Below are 21,768 nucleotides of genomic sequence, written 5' to 3'. Positions count from 1 at the left end.
TGAAGACAGGTGTGATTCTGCCAGTCTTAAGTATATCAGGGAATATACCATTTGACATAAGCTTGTTTAAGTATCTACTGATAATTGGTGCAATAACGTGGGACGAAGTTTTAATAACGGTTATGGGAATATCACTGGCCTTTCCATTCTCGAATTCTTTGATTATTCTTAGAACCTCCTCAGGAGTGCTGTCCTCTAACATAATAGATCGAGAGTTACTAGGGCTAAGGAAGTCATGGAATGTTTTCATGGGGAGAATTGGAATACCAGAAGACAAGTCAGTTGTGATAGTTTCATTGAGCTTGGGAGCAATTGATACGAACCAGGAATTAAAACCATTGGCAATTGCTCTCCTGTTCGAGATTCTTTCATTATTGATGATGAAAGGTGGTTTGGTTGTTTTCTTTCTTTTGCCCCTAAGCTCATTTATTATCTGCCAAGTTTTCTTACTGCTTTCAATGTTTTTATAGATTTCGTTACAGTAATAGGAGCGTTTGGCTGCCTTTATGATACCCTTAAGCATCCTACGATAGTCACTAAATATCTTATAAAGAAGGACATTGCCAGATGGATCTTTATTTGTTACTGTATCTGACCATTCTTTACAAAGCTCATGTTTTCTGTCAATTGAGAGGATGATTCCATCTGTAATCCAAGGATTAAGCTTTGGTGTTCTTTTGGTCGTTTTCGGTACTTCTAATTTACAGTGCTTGTCAAGGGTGGATTTGAAGCAATCGACAAATTCGCAAAAATCTGAAGATTGGGACAGCTGATTCACCTTCACCTCAAGGTCAGAAACAAAATTTTTAAGCTTGGTACTTGAGTAGTCGTAGTAGCGGACATGTTTTTCATTGTTCTTATTTCTTGGGGCCGGGGTTGAGGTGAAGGAGAATATGAACGTGTGTTCACTTAATCTATCCTGAAGTACACCAGAGAGCAAAACATTATCAATATCACTAACTAGGATGTTATCTATACACGAGTTTTTACAATTAGGCCGGAAGTGGGTAGCAATTGAGATGGATGGATACAAACCATTACTAATTATAGTGTCTTCAAATAACTGGTTGTGTGACGAAACTTTGAAGAGGTCTGAGTTAAAGTCGCCAAGCAAACGAAAGGGCTTGCCGGATATCTGCTTAGCAATGGTTTGTAAAATTTCACAAAAAGCCTCAAGGCAGCCACTAGGGGGACGGTATACAACTCCGTAGACAACCCCAACACCAGTGCTATCAGTGATTTCGGCGAATAAGCATTCAATGTTTACAGTACAGTAGGATAACTTTTCTAGGACAACAGTGTTAAGGTTGTCTGAGACATAAAGCGCAACCCCAGTGCCCTTTTTCTTATCTGGGAGGGTATTTTGATAAAAACTGGTGTAAGATGGGATCTGGTATAATTCTTGTAAGCTACTACCAACGTTGGTTTCAGCAAGTCCAAGAACATCAAATGGATGAGATAATCGTTTGAGTTCAACTTGGAATGTATCGAAATTACTGGCATTGCCATCAATGTTGAGGAACAGTGCTGAGAGGAAGGACCCATCACCACTGCTGATTTTTGTAGCTACTTCTGTGAATTCACGTTTGGAATAACGTTTACAGCTCTCGAGGGTATGACAAAATTTTTGGATGAGGGTGTCTTCTGCACCCTCATTGTAGGGCCCTTCGAGTATTTGGCTGAGTGGACCGGGGGGCTACATAGACCGACCACTCACTGCTCATGTGATTCTTAGCTGAGCTGAGCGTCGACGACGCTCAGATCACCCAACGGCTAGTGACAAAGTCGGGAACCGAACCGGGTACCTAGCTCAAGCAATGCCATGGCCATGCAGATTAACCAACTGAGCCACTAAGCCGTTTAACTTCGTAGCTCTTGCCATCAGGCCAGAAGAAAGCGGGCAGAAGATAACGGCGCGCGCTACTTCGAAGAAATTTAGACGAGTAACATCCCACAGGGGGGCTGAAACCAGGTTTTCGATCAAATGCTGCCATTTGTAGTCGAACGTCGCCAACAGTTGCTCTCGTCCAATGAAATCGCTGCATTTTGCAAGTCAGTATGCATAATTGAATTACATATATTCATATGCGGAGCTTGGCTTACATAATGCAGCGATTTCATTCCCAGGAAACCTTGGAGGACTTCGCCGCTTCGACGCGCCACGCGAATTACTAGCATTTTTGCTTCGCATCGACGATCGTTCGCATCGACGATCGTTCGCATCGACGGTATTTGCTCTGCTTCGCAGAGCAACGATCTCGACGGATTGACATCGTCAATCAACAGGAAACCCTACCGGCTGGGGTGTATCTCAAAAAGTAAAATAAATAGCTAACCTTCCGGTTTTCAACAACATTTCCGTCTCGTAAATTTAAAGTTAGATCCTGAGGAGCCAAATTTGGGACAACTTAGATTCTGAATTAAACCGAAAAGTTTGATTTTGGGCTAAAAAAAAGGTCACAGCTTTTAAACTTTGCAAAGTAATGTCGTTGTCATTATTACTATTGTCATACGTTGTATGACCCGCCGCGCACGAGTGCGCGGCTCACCCTGTATCGTCGAAACTCTACAGGGGTTTCACTATAGGGGTTTCACTATAGTGGGGGTAAATTTTGTTTTACTTACTATAGTGAAGCGACCGTGGGGGTCACCACGTGATACAAGGTTACTTGGCTCAATACAGCGTGCGAAAGGTGAACTTGACGTGACGCGCGACGCCAAACGTGCTGTAAAAATTTATCACCTCTAGTGAGCCCAATAGGCGGTAAAATTTTCTGGGTTGGACGAGAGCAACTTTTGGTTAACGTATGATACTCGTAAAATATCTGTTTCATATATTGGACCGTCGACGAGTCCAACTCGGCGCGCGTCCTGGTAGGTTGTAAACCTACAAAACTTTTGGCGACGTTTGACTATTGTATCACGTGGTGACCCCCACGGTGACCCCTCACGGTCGTTACACTGTATCGTCTTCGACGATACAGGGCCAGGGGGAGCCGCGCACTTTGTGCGCGGCGGGTCATACAACGTATGACAATTTGACTACACATGGCAGCGTTTGGTCGAAAACCTGGTTTCAGCTCCCCCTGTGATCCGTCAAGTGACAATAAAAATTTTCGGGTGAGCAAAATTGTGAAACATGAAAGCCAAAATAGTTGATTCATGCGACATCAACCCTTCGCAGCTTTGAGCTCGTAGCCCAGTGACCCAGTGATGCATTTCGCTAATGTGGTTTCGAGATTACGAGAATAATCAAGAAAACAACAAAGAAAACAACAAATTTTTATTTAAATCAATTATAGCAACAATTTGAAAAACTTTAAAGCTCTTCTATTACCATGGAATATACTACGGGTATGGTGACTTGGGCTATTGAGTTGTTAAGTAGATTAAGATTAGTAAACCTGCACTTGCATTGTATATTTTATAAAAACTAGAAATTAGGCTTCACGGTAAAATGGAGAAGCAGGCTGATCTTGGAGAGAGCAGACCGTAAAGTTTACGCACCCACCAGGGCTACCTACCTACCCCAGTTGTTCTTTTTGGTTTATCAGCTTGTATTGTTATATTTATGGACCCCAAGTCACCACACTAAGAAGGAGTATGTAAAAAAAAATAATAATAATAATAATAAATTAAGTTAATATCATCATATCTGTTTAAAACAGTAAAAGTCAAGTTGAGGATTGACTTTCCTAGTTAATTTAAAGGTTTAAACGTTTGGGAATATAATAATGTTGGTATTTGTATCTGCTGCAGCAATAATATCGAAATATCATTTGTCTAGAAAATTTTCGCCACTTCAATAGATATTGGGTCGGCAATTTGGTGAGTGAGTGATGAAATGGTTTGGTCTGTGATTGAGTGAGGGGCGATGTGAAAGTTGTGGTAAGTCCAGGTGTTATTATTGTTGATGGATTGAGATCCCAGGATGATACTTTTACAGCGTAATTTAACCAAAGCTACAGAAGTAGTGAGGATTTCCCCATTCTCATTTAGAATCCGTTTATGTATGCTATTCCACAATTTGGAGGCTATATAAAGAAAAGTGTTGGTTTTTCTTGGGAGGATTATGACATTGCTTGTATCACGTTTTGATGAGTCTATAGTACAATACAACGAGTATGGAGTGCGAAATTTCATAATTCGAAATATCTCAGATATACAGTGGTATTTGTACAAGTTTTGAACAGTAAGCAATTTTAGTCGATTAAAAATGGGCTTGGTGTGCTCTTTTTCGAAAAAAGCAGCTCCTAACCTCTGTTTTGTATAAGGTCTGGCTCGTGCACAAGTGGCATGTTTGTCGAGGTATGCATTTAGGTCTCCAAAAAGGATTCTTATACAACGTTTCTGAGTTATGAACAGCTTATCGTTTGGTTGGTCTTTGAGAGCTGAGCCCCAAACACTTATTCCGTAAGCAAGATGTGATTCCAATAATGCAGAGTATATTTTTTGGTAGTGTTCCCCTGGAACTGAATGTTTAATCCTGTTAAGTGCTCCTGTAGTGGATCTAATTTTTTTTCTTAGATATTCTATATGTGGGCCCCAGCTAAGTTTTTCGTCAATTACTACACCAAGAAATTTGGTGTTGCTAACCTTGACAATTTTGTGTCCATTTATAAATATTCCTTGTGATTTGTCATGTTCATTGGCATACGGCCTAACCCTGGCGCAGGTTTCATCAGATTCGTATGCAGGTAGAAAATGTATGTAGCAGCATTTAGACATATTTATATGTAAGAGATTACTTCTCATGAATTTGCATACGAAATCAAGAACTTTATTGGCCTTCAAGTATGTTGCTTCTTTGGACGGTCCAGTGATAAATATATTTGTGTCATCAGCATAGAGCACAAATTTGCATTCATCGCCTTTGTAACAGTTTATTATGTCGTTCATATATAATAAGAAAAGTAGAGGGCCTAGTATGGAACCTTGGGGAACTCCATATTTTACATTCATAGTCTCTGATGTAGTGTTGAGAAATGAAACATACTGTGATCTATCGGATAAATAGCTTTTTAGAAGTCCTAGAGCTAGACCTCTAACCCCATAATTTTCCAGTTTCCTCAGGAGAATGCCATGGTCAAGAGTATCAAAAGCTTTGCTTAGGTCAATAAAGATTCCTAGAACATGATTACCACTGGATGTTGATGTTGTGATTGAATGAACTGATTTGTGGAGTGCATGTGAGGTTGAGTGGCCTTTTCGAAAACCAAATTGTTCATTACTGAGAATGTCATTAGCAGTGAAAAAGGTATAAAGCCGTTTGTATATTATTTTTTCAAATATTTTACCAAAGATTGGCAATATTGACACAGGTCTATAATTTTCAATATTTTCTTTATTATCTTTTTTATGGATAGGAGTTACTTTGCCTATTTTGAATATGGATGGGAACGTGCCTTTTTGAATACATGTATTATACAAATTTGCTAATATGTTGGATAAGAGATGAGCCGGTTTCATGATAACTGCTATTGGTATATCACTGGCTTTTCCGTTAACGAATTCTTGAATTATTTCAAGAATCTCCTCAGGATGAGTTTCTTCTAGATGTATTGAACTGTTGACTGATTTCGACATAAACTCAACAAATGATTGCATTGGTTGGATAGACAGTTGGTTCTCGGACAAAACCTTCTCATTTAAATTACTAGCTAAAGATGTAAAGTAACTATTGAATTTGTTTGCAATTGTCCGCCTACAAATTACTCTAGTTCCATCTATAATGAAGTCATCTTTTAGCTGATTCTCCTTTTTGCCACGAAGCTCGTTAATTATTTGCCAGGTTTTTTTGGAGTTATGGCTATTTTTCTCAAACTTTTCAGCATAATACCTGGTTTTGGCAGTTTTTATGGCAATTTTAAGATATTTTGAGTAGTCCTTGTAAACATTATGTCTTTCCAGATCCCCATCTGGAATTAACAATGTTTTTGTTTTTTTCCATTCAAAATAAAGTCTGGCTTTTTTCTCCACAGAGTTGATAAGGCCGTTTGTGATCCATGGATTTGTTATATTATTTCGTTTGGTGGTTTTTGGTGAAGCCAATTTGCAAGATATATCTATCTTTTCTTGAAACAGATCCATGAAGGATTCAAAAGAGTCACATCTGTGGTAAAATGTATCTATGTCGTTTTCAATTTCTTCACAGAGCTTATTAAGGTTTGCATTACTATAGTTATAATAAATGGTTGTTTTTTCCGGTGATTTTTTCTGTTCCGAACTAGTATCAGAATTCATTACTTGAAGGCAGAAAATGGGCTGGTGATGTGAAGCACTATCCTGAATTACTCCAGATATAGTTGATGAGTGAATGTCATTAGTGTGTATGTTATCAATGCACGTTTTTGAGCAGTGGGGCATTTGGTGTGTGGGAATGGATATTGTGGGCGTGAACCCGTGACTATAAATAACTTCTTCGAATATATCTTCATCTGGGCCTGATAAATTGGTTATGTTAACATTGAAGTCCCCTAATATGTATGCTTTATGTCCTTTCAGTGCAGTAAGAACTTCTTTATACTGTGCATTGAAGTTAGCAAGTGGATTGCTTGGTGAGCGGTATACAACTCCAACTGTTACTGGTTCTGGAGCATTACTTATTGTTACGAATAGGGACTCAAATTGCTCTGTACAAACAGATAACTTTTCAATCACACTAAAGTTAAAGGAGTTGTGAATGTAGAGAGAAACTCCACTTCCTTTACTTTTTACCTGTTGTGTCTTATTAGAAACGAAGCGTTTTTGGTAACATGAAGTATAGTCTTTAATTTGGTACAGCTGACTATTACAGGGATCAATGTTTGTTTCTGCTAAACCTATCACAGAAAATTTGTGGTCTATGCAGGCTAATTCTAAGGCCAATTTGTCAAAGTTAGTACCATTTCCATCAATATTTCGAAAGTAGTGTGAGAATATGCGCTTTGATGTTGTTTGAGGAATCTGCTTTATGAGGTTGTTGAAGTTTTTAGTAGAATATGATTGACAGTTCTCAAGAGTTTTTGAGATTGTACCTATTGAGTCTATATAGTCGTGAGGTTCATTGTCAAGTAGTTCGTTGTTTGAAAAGTGAGGTGCTTGATAGAATGGATTATAACGAATTATATCATGATTTTGAATACAATTTGAGCAGTAAGTTTTTTCTCTAAAAGTGGCAATGTTTTCCTGTGTTTTACATCTCTTGTGAATGATGCAATCACACTTATTGCAATTTATAAATGGGTGTCCAGCACGAATAGGTTTGCTGCAGCAGATACAGTTCTCACATATATTTGTTCTATTCATGGTTTCGGAGCTCTTTGAACACGTGAATTGAACATCCCAACTTTACTCCTAGCAATATCACTAAATTGGCGCCCATCTATTGGATTGCGCTGTATTTTATCCACTATTAGCCTAGACAACTTAAAGATACCAGTAGACCCAAGATGGATGGCATCACTTTTATCCTTGAAACGACCGAACTGGTCAGCTAGTTTACCATCTTCACCAACAAATTCATTAAAATCTAGAGTTCCCACCCTTGGGTTCATGTCAACATATTGAAATATAAGTTTGTTAAAATATAATGCTTTCTCGTTCAACCAGCCAAACTTAGTGGGTAGTACTGGCGAAACGGTAACCTTGGAGTATGGACATTTACGACATATATCATCAAGTTTTACCTTGAGATCACTGGCACACTGCTCGATATTTGAGCTCCGTTTCTTAATATCATTTACTCCACAATGAATAAAAATATTTCTGTAACCTTCACACAAACTTGGGTTAATCATATCAATAGTAAAACATTCTACCATTTTCCCTGGCATTCTATGACCGAAACGTCCTTTCCCACTACCGAATTTCAAGAATCTGGTGTTGGAGTCTCCTATTATTATTGTTGCATTTTCGTTGTTAGATGTAACATAACGAAATGTAACACTATATCTTTTCTCACGTGTGGTTGGAGATTGATCTATTTGATGTTGCCAAACAGACTGAGATTGCTTACTCATAACATATAGACTTTTTCCAGTAGCTGATACAGTTTTGGTTTCAGATCCTTCGATTTTACTGAATAGAACATCACAGGTACTATACTGCCTAGTGATATAGTGAAGATGTTACTATCAAACATTAGTGAGGCTTCGTTGTCCGAATGCTTCGGCAGCTCTGATTTCTCGTCAAGGTAGCGATTCACTAAACACTGATTAATGACACTTTCAGGGAATTTGGCCTGGATGAGCGAAACAAGTTCAGTTAGGGGTTCAGGCTAGGGATGTTTTTGGATATAGGTTTTGCAGCTTTGGCTCCTGGATAGTTGTATGCATCCCCAAAGCTTATGACACCATGTCCTCTTTCTGAGTTTGCATCAAACTGTTCACTGAATGTGTCAAGGTATTCAGTGAGTTTATCCGAAAGTTCTTGGGCAACAAAATCTGGTGTGAATGACTCAATGTGACCAATGGAGGTGTCTATAGGATTTTGCACTGTATGTAAGTCAATCTTAGGATCTGGTTTTTCGATATTGATATTAGGAAGGCCTATTGGGAAAGAAGGAAATGCAGTGTTACGTGGTACATCTGGAGTTGACATATCTGATGGTTTCATGTACTGATCAATGGAGAGAGTCAGGGTGTTAAGCTGGCCACTGATTGATTTGAGAGTGTCATTGTGCACCTTATCTCTCTTAAGAATGCTATTTTGAATAGCCTGAAGGGATTCATGGAGGGTAGCATTTCCAGAAATGGAGTCAGCAGCTACGGAAGAAGCAACTGCTGCTTCATCGATGGGGTTGTCACCGATAGACAACCTTTTACCCCCTATTACTGCACATACTTTCTCTGACAGAGAAAGTAGGGACAGAAGGCCGTCTGCCAGGGTATATTTGTTAAGTGTTGAACAGTTTTTGATGATTGTAGGGGTCAACGTTGCAAATTGGTCTACTTCTACTTTCAAAGTACTACAAAAGTTCAGTTTGATATTGTCTACTTCAGATCGTAAGTTTTTTGAATGGGCCAAAAGAATTGTATCAAAAGGTGTTGAAGCATTGGTACAAAATGAAACAAAACTGCTTACGTCTGCTTCACAGTCCTCAGGGGTTCTGTTCTCTGCAACAGCTTCTGAGGATTCAGGTGCAGCAGGGGCTGATGTCTGATTGTCTTTAATCTGGGACCCCAAATCATGCCTTTCATTGTCATTTCCTTTGTTATCTTCCTGAAAGACATAATTTGAGGTACCCAGCCCCACTGGCTGTTGATCGGTTTGACCGGATTCCACCATTCTCAAAGTGAGATGGGGTTGAGCAAGTTCAAGATAGAGACTGCTCAGCGGTTTCGGGTCCTCAAATTATTTGTTATATAGTAGTGTTGAAAGTATTAAAACAGATAATTATTTGATGCGCGCAGATAATTATTTGATGCGCGCGGCTGGCTCAGTAGTGCATCATTGTATCACGTGGTGACCCCACTGTCGCTTCACTATAGTATCGTCTTCGACGATACAGGGGAGCCGCGCACTTCGTGCGCGGCGGGTCATACAACGTATGACAAGTTGCATTGTCATACGTTGTATGACCCGCCGCGCACGAAGTGCGCGGCTCCCCCTGTATCGTCGAAGACGATACAGTATAGTGTATAGCGACCGTGGGGGTCACCACGTGATACAAGTGCATCACGCTACAACCAAAATGGCATCATTAATTATCATGCATGTAATAAATTAAAAAGTATGATCATTGTACTTGTAAATTTATTTACTATCAAAACGTGTGCCGAGCTGAGTTGGTGTTGGACGCGTTGACGGTTGTGAAATAATATTTTGCAGATATTTTACAGCATGGTAAAAATATCTTACAGCATGGTAAAAATGCAAATGCAAGGGATATAAACAAATATGAATAATTGTGAATCAATATTTTTATAGTATGATGTATGAGTATCGATTTGCGATTGGGACCAAAGGACTTATGGTTATTGCGAAAATAATTTGTATAATTATATCGAATTATTTTCTGATGACCTTAAACTTATACGAAATGCATTTCAGTATGACATTTTATGCTGTAATTAAATATGCAAAGGAACTAGAAATGTGTGAAATAAAAGCATGTGACTTTTACAGTTCAATCCTACAAGATGTTCAGCTATGCATTTAGACTTTATTTACAACCCCAGATTATTCTATTAGTGGAGATGATGGAGTTGCTTTCATTTGGAATGAACAGATTGAAGATTCGATAGCTAAAGTTAAAAGGGTATATTAGATTGTAAGAAATTTGAATATTTGGGAGAAATCTGTGATTAGAGCTATCTACAAAGCATTAATAAGACCTCGCCAAAATTAGAATTCTACAATCAAATTAAACATGACTTTGAACCAGAAACATATTTAGGAGTAGTGAAGATCCCTGATGCTCTTAAAAGCTTAAGAAGGTTTCGTATTAGCTGCCACAACCTGTACATTGAGAGGGGCCGATACGAAACCCCCTAGTACCAAGACAAGATCGATGGTACACTTACTTCTTTTTCAGCAAGGGGCTTGAGCTTATTGAGGACGAAAATCATGTTTTAACTGACTGTTTACTCTACTCCTCAGTTAGGAAAAAATGTAACATCCATCCCAAAAATATCACTGACTTTCCGGTTTGCTCTCAAATAAAACTCTACCAAATTTACTGCCACAGCAAGAGCAATCCATTCAATTATCTCTGTGAACAAACAATGTACAGCCTACTATAAGAGCCCAGATTTCCACTCAAACACTGGCCAGTGTATAATGCTTTACAGCACCTCAAAATAAAATTGAATTCCACAAATTCAATTTATTTTTTAACTAGCATAATATAATATTTCTAAATTATTCCAACACATCACCCTGATTTTTTTGTGAAATTTGATTTCAAGATAGCAATTGACCAACAAACTAGGGCCTCTGACCGAACTTTTGAGGAGGTTCTGGACTCTGGGTGCCCACTAGTTCCCGCAGGACAGCCACGCCCATCACAATACACACCTCTTGCATAGAGAAATATTATAATTTTGGATTATTTGTTATATTTTCCTTTGTGTCACAAAAGCCTTTGTCAACAAATGAGCTTAGAAATGTGTATAACTGAGTAGCTTAAAAAATTGTCTGACTGATACATAATCACATACAATTAAACCCTCAGTTACCCTACACTTTGGGGAAAGGAAAATAGAACAGTTCATCAGGGTGATTCACCCAGTCACGTGGTTTGTCACGCGGTATGTCACGTGGTTTGTTGTTGCACAGTCCAGGTTTACAGTAAATCAGTGATTACAGTAAAACAGTGTGTTATAAATCAGGGGTTTTAACTGTAGTTGTTAATTATGATTATTGGTAGTTCTACACTTTCAGAGTGTTATGCTAAAACTGTTCATGTTGTATTTAGCCTGATAATCTGAAGTTTTCATATTTTGCACCTCTCTACAATCTCTTGTTAGTTCTCAAATATCAAAATCTTTAAAATAATGTATCATTCCAGCTATGACATGAGAGTTTCAAATGAACGTTTGACATGGAAGAAAAGAAGATAAAACGTGCTAACGTTTTATCTGACCCAAACAAGAGGTATTTGTATTTAAATTTTGTAGTATATTTATACAAATTGCTTGTATATTGTATATTTATACACATTGCTGGGCTTCAATGCTGAAACTAAGTAATGACTCCTGTTTTTTGGGTGAGCCCTTGATTTCCATCTATGCTGCAACTTAGAAGTTGAATTTAATGCCAAGATCATTGATCATACTAATCAAGTTTAATCCCGATAATGGGATAACGGGAATCCCAATTTAGTGGGAGTTTCTCAGATCCCAAAAGTGTCAATGTACAATGTACATGACATGTATTATATAATATGTTGTGTTCAGTGTAAATCGAAACTTCATCCTACTTGGAAATTAGGAATTGAATTTACCTTTATACAAGAATTCCGTTACTGCACGGTGCGCATGGTAACGTAAGCAGTATCATCTATATGATATATTACAATTAATATTTAATTGCAGTTCGTTTTATAGCTGGTTCAATGATTGATGAAATGTGTAACAAATTCATTCAATACAGATGATTATTGACTATGACAAGCATTGTCACATTGAACTTATACGTGACCTCATCATGTATATTTTGTCATCGTCTTGTTAAACTTTATCAAGCTTAAAATCTGTCAAAATATTATCTCATGTTTTAAAATGGGCTACGAATATCAGATAGGTGAGCGTGTGACACTCTACAAGCTTCCAGCAGCAAAAATTCATACTCATGAACAAATTTCACGTGTCAAAACAAACATGGCTCACCTTCCCATCAGTCATCAGAGCATTACTCCTGCATTACTAACCAAGTGTACTATACAACAAATTGTATAACTTCATATTTAATGCCACTGTTAATGCCACTGTTTATTAGCCACGAAGTATTATTAAATAATTCCTCTATTTGTGTTTCAGAGAACCAAAGGATCAGGAGGTGCTATGGTCGCTGATACAGATAGCGTCCCACCCCCACACCCAGTCCCTTTATAGCATTGTCAAGCAGGAGAACATACAGAAGACAGCCCTCACCAAGTTCCCTATTGTCACACCAGATGTTCCGTTTATCCTGCCTGAAACTGAAGACGAGGATAAACCTGCTTTAAACCAAGTAAGTTTATTTAACGGTTAAAACATTCATTTGTTTTGGTTCCTAAGTTCGCAGAACCAGGGTTAAGGCTCGCCGTGTCGCGTATAATCATCTTTCGAAACCTCTGTTCTATATCTTTAGTCGGTACTCGGTAATGTAAATTTTGAAAGCTTTAAATCGCAAATTTGTGTGCTTCTTTAGCTTCTTCTTTAACTAAAGTTGATCGAAGCCAATTTCTGAGTGATTCCATCATGCAATACAAGTTTGTACTATTAAACTATGTACATGTATGTTATATCATACCTATTATTATAATGTGTTTATGTAATATATGTGAATTTAATCGGATAGAGCACCGGCAAAAAGTGATAACTAAGGGGTTTAACTTCTTCTTTTTAAGTTCTGATATTAAATCACTGCATTATTTCAAACTATTTTACTGCATAAATGTTTACTGTCATTGCTGGTTTGTTTTGGATCGATGACATGACATACAACATACACATACACATAGTTTTAACAGGGCACCGTCAAATGTTCAACTTTATGTTCTAACGATTATGTGCATATTTTTATATACTTCAAATCTTGTTATTCCTGGAATGCGTATCAATTATACTTAATGTACTGTATTATGTACATAAATTTGTACACGCGTACATACTTCTTTCACATATAATGTGCTGCCATAGAAACCACTGCTATATTTTTAGAGTTATAAGCTCTACCCTTTGAGCTGAAGAAAATTAACATAATAAAAATATTGTCATGTCATTCAAAAGGGGGGCGCTTTTTACCGTATATTTGGTCTTTTTTACGGAAAAAGTTTTTTTAGGACCTTAAAATTTTTTTGTAGGAGCGCCAAAAAATTCAGCTGGGGCGCCAAAATATGGTAAGTTACCCACTTGTTAGAGCATTATCAAATATAAAATGTTTTAAAAGTGAATGTTTTAATCTGAACTGATTTGGAAGTACTTCCATACTCAGTCTCACTTGAATGATTTAAAACTACATTCTACATCTTCTTTGGGTATATTTTTAATTTCGAAGCGTGCAACCAGAAACCTCGCCCTATTATCTCTTCATAAATTATAATAAGAGAAAGTAGGGTGAGGTTTCTGGTTCTGGTCAGGCGACTTAATAATAAAACGTACGTGCATCTCTCTCAAAACCAATCATTATTCGGCTAGACTCAACCGATAATCAATAATACAGTACAATAGATAGCGAAAACAGTATTGATATTTTAATCATAGCATTGTTCATTGTTGGGAGTTTAATTGAACGAACAAAGGACGAACAACAATACAAAATCAAGGACGGCCTGGCTTGATCTAATCAATAATAATCATTATTTAATCAAAGCGACACACATTGCTTTGTCCGAAATTATAATTTCGTTGAATTTATTGTGGCGCTCACAAACCACGGTTTAAATAATAAGCTTACAAAAGTCTCTGGTTTATCAGACACAGACTCATGTTATAATTAGTGAATCAAATATAATTATTTAATCGAAGCTTTTGTGTGAAAATCTGTGAAATCTGGTGTAGAGGAGTACAGTTCATCAACTTCTGATTCTATATTGCACATTTGTTTCATTTCATTGTCTCCATCTCCGGCCATCCTGATCTTCCCATAAACTTATATAATAATTTACTTAAAAACTGCAAACAATCGAATTTACTGAGAGAATAATAACTGAATATGTAATGAGATGGGAACTTTTAACCTGGTTTTATTCCAACCCTGGCCACATTAAATAGTAACCTGCGGCTCATTGCTTGATAAAGATGAATAGCACAGATGAATAACTCTTGGTGGACTTCTTAAACGTGTAACTATGTATGATCCTTTGTCCAAGCCGTAAAATAAAAGTAGCGCATTATTATGATATAACGCATAATTATAATATTATATTTAAAGTACTATGTTATTGTATAATTTTATTTACAGTCGGCTGTAGAGACAGTTCACTTCACTATTATACAATATATATTTATATTGTATCGCTGCTGATTGCTGGACCGCTTCATCAGTGAAACTCTGTGAAACAACTGCTGAACATTAATGCTGTGACGGCTGTGTTAAATCACTATGTTTACATGTTCTAAGTTGATCTGTCTGTATCATGTGAAGTGTACGTGTCTGCTCGGCTTACAGCTGATGACTGGCCAATAACAAGTCTACCAATAAACATAACACAATATTTTAAGTAACTTTTGTTACGACCAATAGCCCTGAGCCCGTTCTTCATTCTTTTGAAAGTATCAAGTGCTTTTTTTATAAAACTCTGAATAAAGTTTTAAGATCCCCCTGACAAAAAGGCTCTTGACCATTCTAACGCCGTGCACAGACATTAACAAATCCCTAAAATCGCACAAAGTAAAATGAATTTTTACTTTGTTACGGCACAAGAGTCATGGATCGGAGAAAAAAGTATAAGCATCAAATTAAGTTCTAATTGTTTTAACCGTTTAAATCCGGGAACAGAATTCTTGTAATTTTAATTTGTTGCATCCCGAATTTAGTAGAATTTGGCATCATTCAGACCGACATGTATGAGATGGACCTACCCTGAAATAGAACTCTTTCGTCTCTTTGCATTTAAAGTCATTTAGGTCTTGCATTTAATCTAGTTGGTAAGGGTAGCTTGGTATCAATTTGTTCTGTTTTGACGTCCTAAATTGTTATCGAACAATACATGTTTGTGTCATTAGTCCAGGAATTTGAGTATCCTATGACTGTTAGTGGTTTCAACTTTTATAATTTTCATTGTTGTGATATATACCAATTTGAATGATATTGATAAATCAAACTCAACAGATTACTCGAAACTCAAAAGTACAGTTGATGTTGGATGCATGTTGTGGATTAAACTGTCTGATCTTAATTCAGACGAAAAGCATACTTCTGTAGAATCGTTTTCAACTGATCTAGATAATACCATCATCACAGTATATCACATACAAGCTCAATAACAGACGCACAGTATCTTATTATAAGATCGTAGCTTTTGTGGATGTTACAAGTGGCATTTAGATTGGACTGATCTTAGTTAAAATAGCGATGATGTCGTGCGATCTTTTTTATGATTCAAAATTAAGGGCATAGCTGTGTGACGGTGGTGTTTTGTGAGTTGGTGGGGTGCATCCTTCAAGATCGAAAGGTTGCGAGTTCGAACCCACGCTGCACTATAATCGGGAGCTAAATGAAGTGATATACTGCACTTGTGTAGTTAAACCGCAAACGAAGTGACATTGCTACATGGCCTTGTATTTCGGGTTCCCAAAATTAGCCGGTTTTGTACTCAGTAGCTAAATGTGGCTGTGGCTGTACAAACTGGGGTGAAATAAGTAAAAATAGAATTGTTGAATGTTGACATTTGTCAATCTCCAATTTTGCTAGTCTCATTGATTTTCTGACGAAATATCTTGGAATAGTTTAACTATTTATTCTTTACCTTCCCATAGAATTTAAGTTAAAGCCCAAATTTTAGGGTCCAGTCTTTCGATGATTACAAATTCCTTTGTCAATAAAGTTATGGAAATGTAACCTACATATGTCTTTGAATAACTGGATATAAGGAAATTCCATTTGGAATTTGAACAGTGATATTTTGATTGATTTTAGGGCTCTGCTAATTTCAAGTGGAGCAAGGTTGTTCTACCACAAATAAATCCATGTACATAATTGGTAGCCATCGATTGATAAGTTTTGTTGTTCAGACAATGATTGGCCAGTGATGATGCGTTGATCGTTGGTTATTTTCGTTTGGTTTTGCCGTAGCTGCACAGGAAGAATCCCAGTAACCGTTGCAGCGGCGGAGAAATGATGTTATAAGCTTTTAACTTAACATCGGTGGTTTGCCAAGGTGCTATACAGGACAGCTGTACAGTGTACGCCAACATGTCTCTCAACATTGTATCGAATATAGATTGTATAATACTGGTATTTCGTCACAAGTTTTGTTATAAAAGGGGCCATTTGACTTGTTTCGCATATGATATCATCCCATCCCTTTGTAATATGTATATACTATTTTATGTATGTATTATATTATATATGTGTCAAGTTTGGTGTCTGATTTTCCCACGAATATGTGCGATTTAAAAGAAGTTTATTAAATATTTAATTGAATAAAAGCTCTAAACATGAGGAGGTTAAATACGACTCTAAACTGCACTGGACTATCACGTGACTAAGTTTAACACGCTCTCTAGATGGCTCTGACGGATAATTCAAAACACAAACCCTGTGCTCTGGCCCCAACCCGATCCCCAACTCAAGCTACTGCTGAAATCGTAACCCTAGAACGAGAAAATCGACTTACTTCCTTATATATATGACGTGATCAAAACAGTTTTTTCGCTGATTATTCGTCAGGGGAACATTTTAACCCTATGTCATGTGATTCGGAATCAGCGTTCAAAAATACATCGAACAACGTTGGTCTCAACTGCCGGGGGCCCTTTTGAAAAATCTCGAAGTTCCAGTTTAGAGTTATTTAGCACGCTCGCTAATTTTAAGATAAAAAATCTTTCAAAAAAAGTTACTTTTTCCAATATCTATTGTTGTATGCTAAATTACCGATTCAATACAGAACGAATATAATTTTTGAGAATAAACCAAGATTATAATTTCTCGGTTCTCCCCTTTGTAACGATGGCAGAAAGAACTTTTATTTCAAAATCCTATATCGTTTGTCCGCGGGTTTAAAACGTTTTACACACTGTCCACTTCGGTTACACTTACTTTTGTTTTCCCATTCCAAGTATTCCTCATGCACGCCATATGACTATTAACAATAATAAGACAGAAGAAAACCAAGTCTATTTAAAAGTTTACAAAATGAGCAAAGTGAATTAGTAATGGAAATATTTATTTTGTAAATGTACTGTAACCCGACACTACACAGTAAAAAGGTTCAGCTGGCCCCTATTATTGTTTATAATTTACTATCTACACTTAGCTCTTCTATTGCGTTTTTTTCATGCAATTATTTAACTTGAAATCATTTAATATACTTTTTAGATGTCGCTCGTTTTGAATAAAGTAAGTACTTTAGTAAGTAATTCATTATTTCAATAAGACGCCAATCACAATTAAAATGAGCAATCTGCAATCAATCGTCATTTCCACGGAAAGTGAACCCTGTTGATCTCGTACAGCTTACTGTATAACGTATCCAAAATGTTGGTTTCCAAAGAAAGTTAGTTTTCGTTACTGGATACGTGTGGCGCGGCTACATTTAATTATAAAAAGGCACTTATTTTAGGTACCTTCTATAACATCTACGCGCCGCGCGCACGTGTGTATATGTGAGATGGAACTGCTTTTCCGTATTGACCCGCCGTTATTCAACTTCTTAAACTTGTAAGTGACAATTCCGTTTCAGATCTCTGTGGCAAGCCTACATTCGGTGTTCGAACTTCTACGTCAAGTTAGCCTGTCTGCTCCGGCACTGCTGTCGAGTGTGGTATCCACTACCGATCAGTGCATTAAAGATTTACCCCAAAAATGTTTCTCGGGAAACGATTTAGCTGCAGGTTTGTAGGATATTATTGGTGAGGTGTCAGAGTACATGATGTTTGTGTTATAAAGAAATGAAACCGTATAGTTCGGTATTTACTATTGAATGCATGAAACATATTTTATCGTCTTCAAAAATCACGGTAATTGTTCATTAATTACAGGTAGTTGGCTGAGTTTTCTCAAAGATATAAGCTTGTCATCGACTGACAAAACAACTTTTAAAGTTTTGTTATGTGTTGCTATTCTACAAAACCGGGCTGACCTCATTTTGTCAGCCATCAGACATACACTGAAAGCTAAAATCTCTGATATTGAGGTAAAGATAGAAATGGAATGTAAATGAAGTACATTCCATGTACTGAATGTAAATGCGTTTCATTTCATAATGTCACTGCCTGTCATGTTCTTATTAGATTTCTGACACTATGTTTGAGTGTACATCTTAATGATAAGTGAAAACTTGAACTTTTTTAGCTGGTAACGAATTGTTAATGTAATACTACATATTGTATTACTATTAATTGATAAATAGTACATATTGTACAATGTACACACATCTACATTACCAAAAAGTGACCTTCTTCAGACATGCGGAGTGCTATCGGACCTTCAAACCAGATCACTTAGTCGCTACAGAACAGACAGAAAACTAAATTCGTCTTCTTGGAGCACTTCTAACCTCACAAATGTGATGATAAAATTCAACTGTGGATTTATTCCTGATACAGGTAAGATACAATAAAGAGTGAGCTAGCCTTGTAGTTCGGTCACTAATCAAGTTTGGTGTATTGTAACTGCATTGAACTTTGATCTTAAAGTCTTTGACTCATTACAATACTTTTGTTTTATATGATTCACGATCTCACTGTGTTTCAGATACGTTTCAGCATGGCAAGCGATGGGTTACATGTCTTTGTCTATAACTCTGGTGATCTATACAAGTTCACGTCGGGTATCAGCGGTTCCCTTTTGGTAACTATTTCTACTTATCATATTTAAAACTGGAGACTTCATTATTCATAATTGTTCATCATTATATTCCCTGTATCGAAGCTTATTAGGTAAATATATGAAGAAATATATTTGATATAAACAAACTTTCTGTCAGGGTAAATGTGTCAAAAAAGTGTCTATACCGTCTACAAAGTTGGAGTTGATCTCAGCAACTACAGTCCTTTTAGCTGTAAAGACAGGAAAGCTCTCTCGCTCTGTTGTCTCTATCAATAAAGATACTCTCGTCATTGAGAAGACCCATAAGCTAGGTAATCTGTTGCCATGGCAACATGAAATCTCGGAGAAGTGTAGCATGCGCTGTTAGGTGCATTCCTGACGCACTTAACTAGTCAGGAAGTATTAGAATTATTAAGTTCATTACTTTCCATAGACTGCCGATGATCATATTACCCGGAGTTAATTGGTACAATGCAACATAATCAATCTGCTGTTTTTGTTTTCTAGATGGTCCAGTACAAAACAGGAGTCAAAATAAAAATTAAAAGTGTTTACATTTTTCTCATATGTTTTATCATAACATAATAATATGGTGATTAAATTTCATACGTTTTCTCATAAGATATTCTATTTACCTCCACCTGACCACCTCCCCAGATATCGGACAAAACACGAAGTGTATAGCAGACTCCGGAAACCTGCTTCTAGCTCAGGGCACATGGTCCGCTGTTACACTTCAAAGTGTGGACTTGTCCGTGACTCCACCCAAAGTGGAACTGTCCGAAAAAACTCTGTCTGTAACTAACCCTGCAGTCCTGGCTTTTGGGTCTACTGGTTGTGATAGCGAGAAGATGTGTCATGCTGTCGGTTAGTGTGGAAGAGGCGTTTACTCTCTTTTTCTCTCCTTTCTCTACCAATATTGTATCAGCCATTATTCAAATGGAAAATGTAGTCTCCTTATCCTGTCCGTTTCAGTGAAACAGGACGTGATGGCCATATCCGGAACAGATTCTTACACACTTACTATAAACATGGACGGCAAGGTAGGAGCTCGTTTTGAAAGCTTTGTGAATCTGAATTTGTAATTTCTACATTTTGTTAAATTCTTATAATATAACCCAAGTTGTATAATTTTATTTTTTAATGAAGTCAAGTATGAAGTAAAGTATCGTTTATTACGTTATATTTATAGCTTGGTAATGTAATTATTGCAGTTGAAGTTCCGTGGAAATGCTGATGAGATAGGAACCGGTCAGGGTCTGATTGACAAATGGGTGGAGTTTCCCATTGGATCTGTTAGCAAGTAAATCAGCATTTTCACCATAATCCCGAGAGATCCAAAAACGTCGGGGTGAAATGGTCACGATATTTTGGAAATTTGCTACAGAATAAACGCACTCTTAAAACGTTGATATCATATCGTTTTTTTCCTAATTTTCATAACAAACTCTAGGTTAAGTCTCAGTAAAGTCCAGGTAAATTCTATGTAAAGAAGAACAAAATAATAATTGTAACTTAACTCCGGACAGGTTTACAGCGATAGCGTGTCCACACCAAGAAAAGTACGTGATTCTCTTGTCCGAGGATGGGAAGCCCTACATTGCTGGCCACATTAAACGTGGGGTGGACGGCGATTCTTGTGAGTTATTTTCAGTGTTCTTATCAAATTTCTCAGCAAAATCTGCTAGTTCGAAATAGAACTGCTAGTTCGAAATAGAATTCAGCAGAAAAACCAGCTGACCACTAAACCATGCTGGTTTTTCTGATCGATCTGAGAAACTTCTAAACCACTAAAATAATTACCACTATATAAGAACTATATGGCACTATACCAGTGCCATCGTGAGCCGCCAGCCACTGCATGGCTACTCCAACTAAGCTGTTATAACACTCAAGCCATCCTGTCTCCTCACGTTAAAAACCACCTTGTCAATACTAAACCAACAAACCACTAAGCCACTGAACTCGTACATCTTTTCAAATACCCAGATTCCCAGAAGAATGCTGTTACTTCTTCTGTAACAACCCCCATTTTCGTAAATGTCCCGGGGATTAGTTGAATTTTTGCGGGCATTCGATAGAATTTTTGCATCCTATACACTATCTTCAAATGGTATCAGTGGTTAGAATTAAACAGACTCTGTATGCGAGCCTAGTATAATAAGCATCACACCATGCCGTATGTACTATGTAGCTTACTACGCTACAAAGGTTAAGAAACATCAGCCATAGAAGTTGGTGCCCGTTGTGGTTAAGTTGCTACCTCTTTTACCAGAAATTGTTAAGTTGCATAGTATTGTATCTGTGTTTCTGCAGAAATCTTATAGATTAGTTAGAATGAGATGGAGATCTAAAGATCTTGTGACTCAATAAATTGATAAATCGAAACGCATGCATACATCAATTTTATTTGGACAACTATCAATGAAGCTAAGCTTACCGAAAAGTTATTTTTAATAAGGATGTTTAAAAATAATCATTGGCCAAGGCGAAAGCCTTTAAATCATAAAAAGTTAAAAAACGCTCATGATTGTTTTGAAAACAATTAACAATCAATCGCTCAACCACGTACACGTCCTTGCAATTAATCGTTGCCATGGAAACCCATAATGATCCCAATCAATCACAAACCTTATGAATTGTTCAGCA

The 21,768-nt window shown here is 37.2% G+C and overlaps 2 protein-coding genes across 2 annotated transcripts in view; one reads left to right on the top strand and one right to left on the bottom strand.

Moving 5' to 3' along the window:
- Window positions 1-21,768, bottom strand: part of LOC134818419 (kynurenine 3-monooxygenase-like) — a 927,626-nt gene that overhangs the window by 293,738 nt on the left and 612,120 nt on the right. The window lies entirely within an intron of this gene.
- The window catches only part of LOC134819040 (E3 ubiquitin-protein ligase MYCBP2-like), a 90,447-nt gene continuing 80,168 nt past the window's right edge, over window positions 11,490-21,768 (top strand). Inside the window, exons 1-11 of the mRNA XM_063828802.1 lie at window positions 11,490-11,577; window positions 12,462-12,654; window positions 18,032-18,182; window positions 18,330-18,484; window positions 18,755-18,896; window positions 19,045-19,140; window positions 19,277-19,430; window positions 19,777-19,986; window positions 20,095-20,162; window positions 20,334-20,422; window positions 20,649-20,758. Of these exons, the coding sequence (XP_063684872.1) occupies window positions 19,057-19,140; window positions 19,277-19,430; window positions 19,777-19,986; window positions 20,095-20,162; window positions 20,334-20,422; window positions 20,649-20,758 (715 nt within the window). The 5' untranslated portion in view covers window positions 11,490-11,577; window positions 12,462-12,654; window positions 18,032-18,182; ... (1 more) ...; window positions 18,755-18,896; window positions 19,045-19,056. The remainder of the gene's footprint in view (window positions 11,578-12,461; window positions 12,655-18,031; window positions 18,183-18,329; window positions 18,485-18,754; window positions 18,897-19,044; window positions 19,141-19,276; window positions 19,431-19,776; window positions 19,987-20,094; window positions 20,163-20,333; window positions 20,423-20,648; window positions 20,759-21,768) is intronic.

The sequence above is a fragment of the Bolinopsis microptera genome, chromosome 7 (assembly GCF_026151205.1).
Source record: "Bolinopsis microptera isolate Bmic1 chromosome 7, MBARI_Bmic_1.0, whole genome shotgun sequence".
NCBI lineage: Eukaryota > Metazoa > Ctenophora > Tentaculata > Lobata > Bolinopsidae > Bolinopsis > Bolinopsis microptera.
Note: the sequence above shows the minus strand (reverse complement) of the source record. Positions and strands in the feature narration are given on the sequence as shown.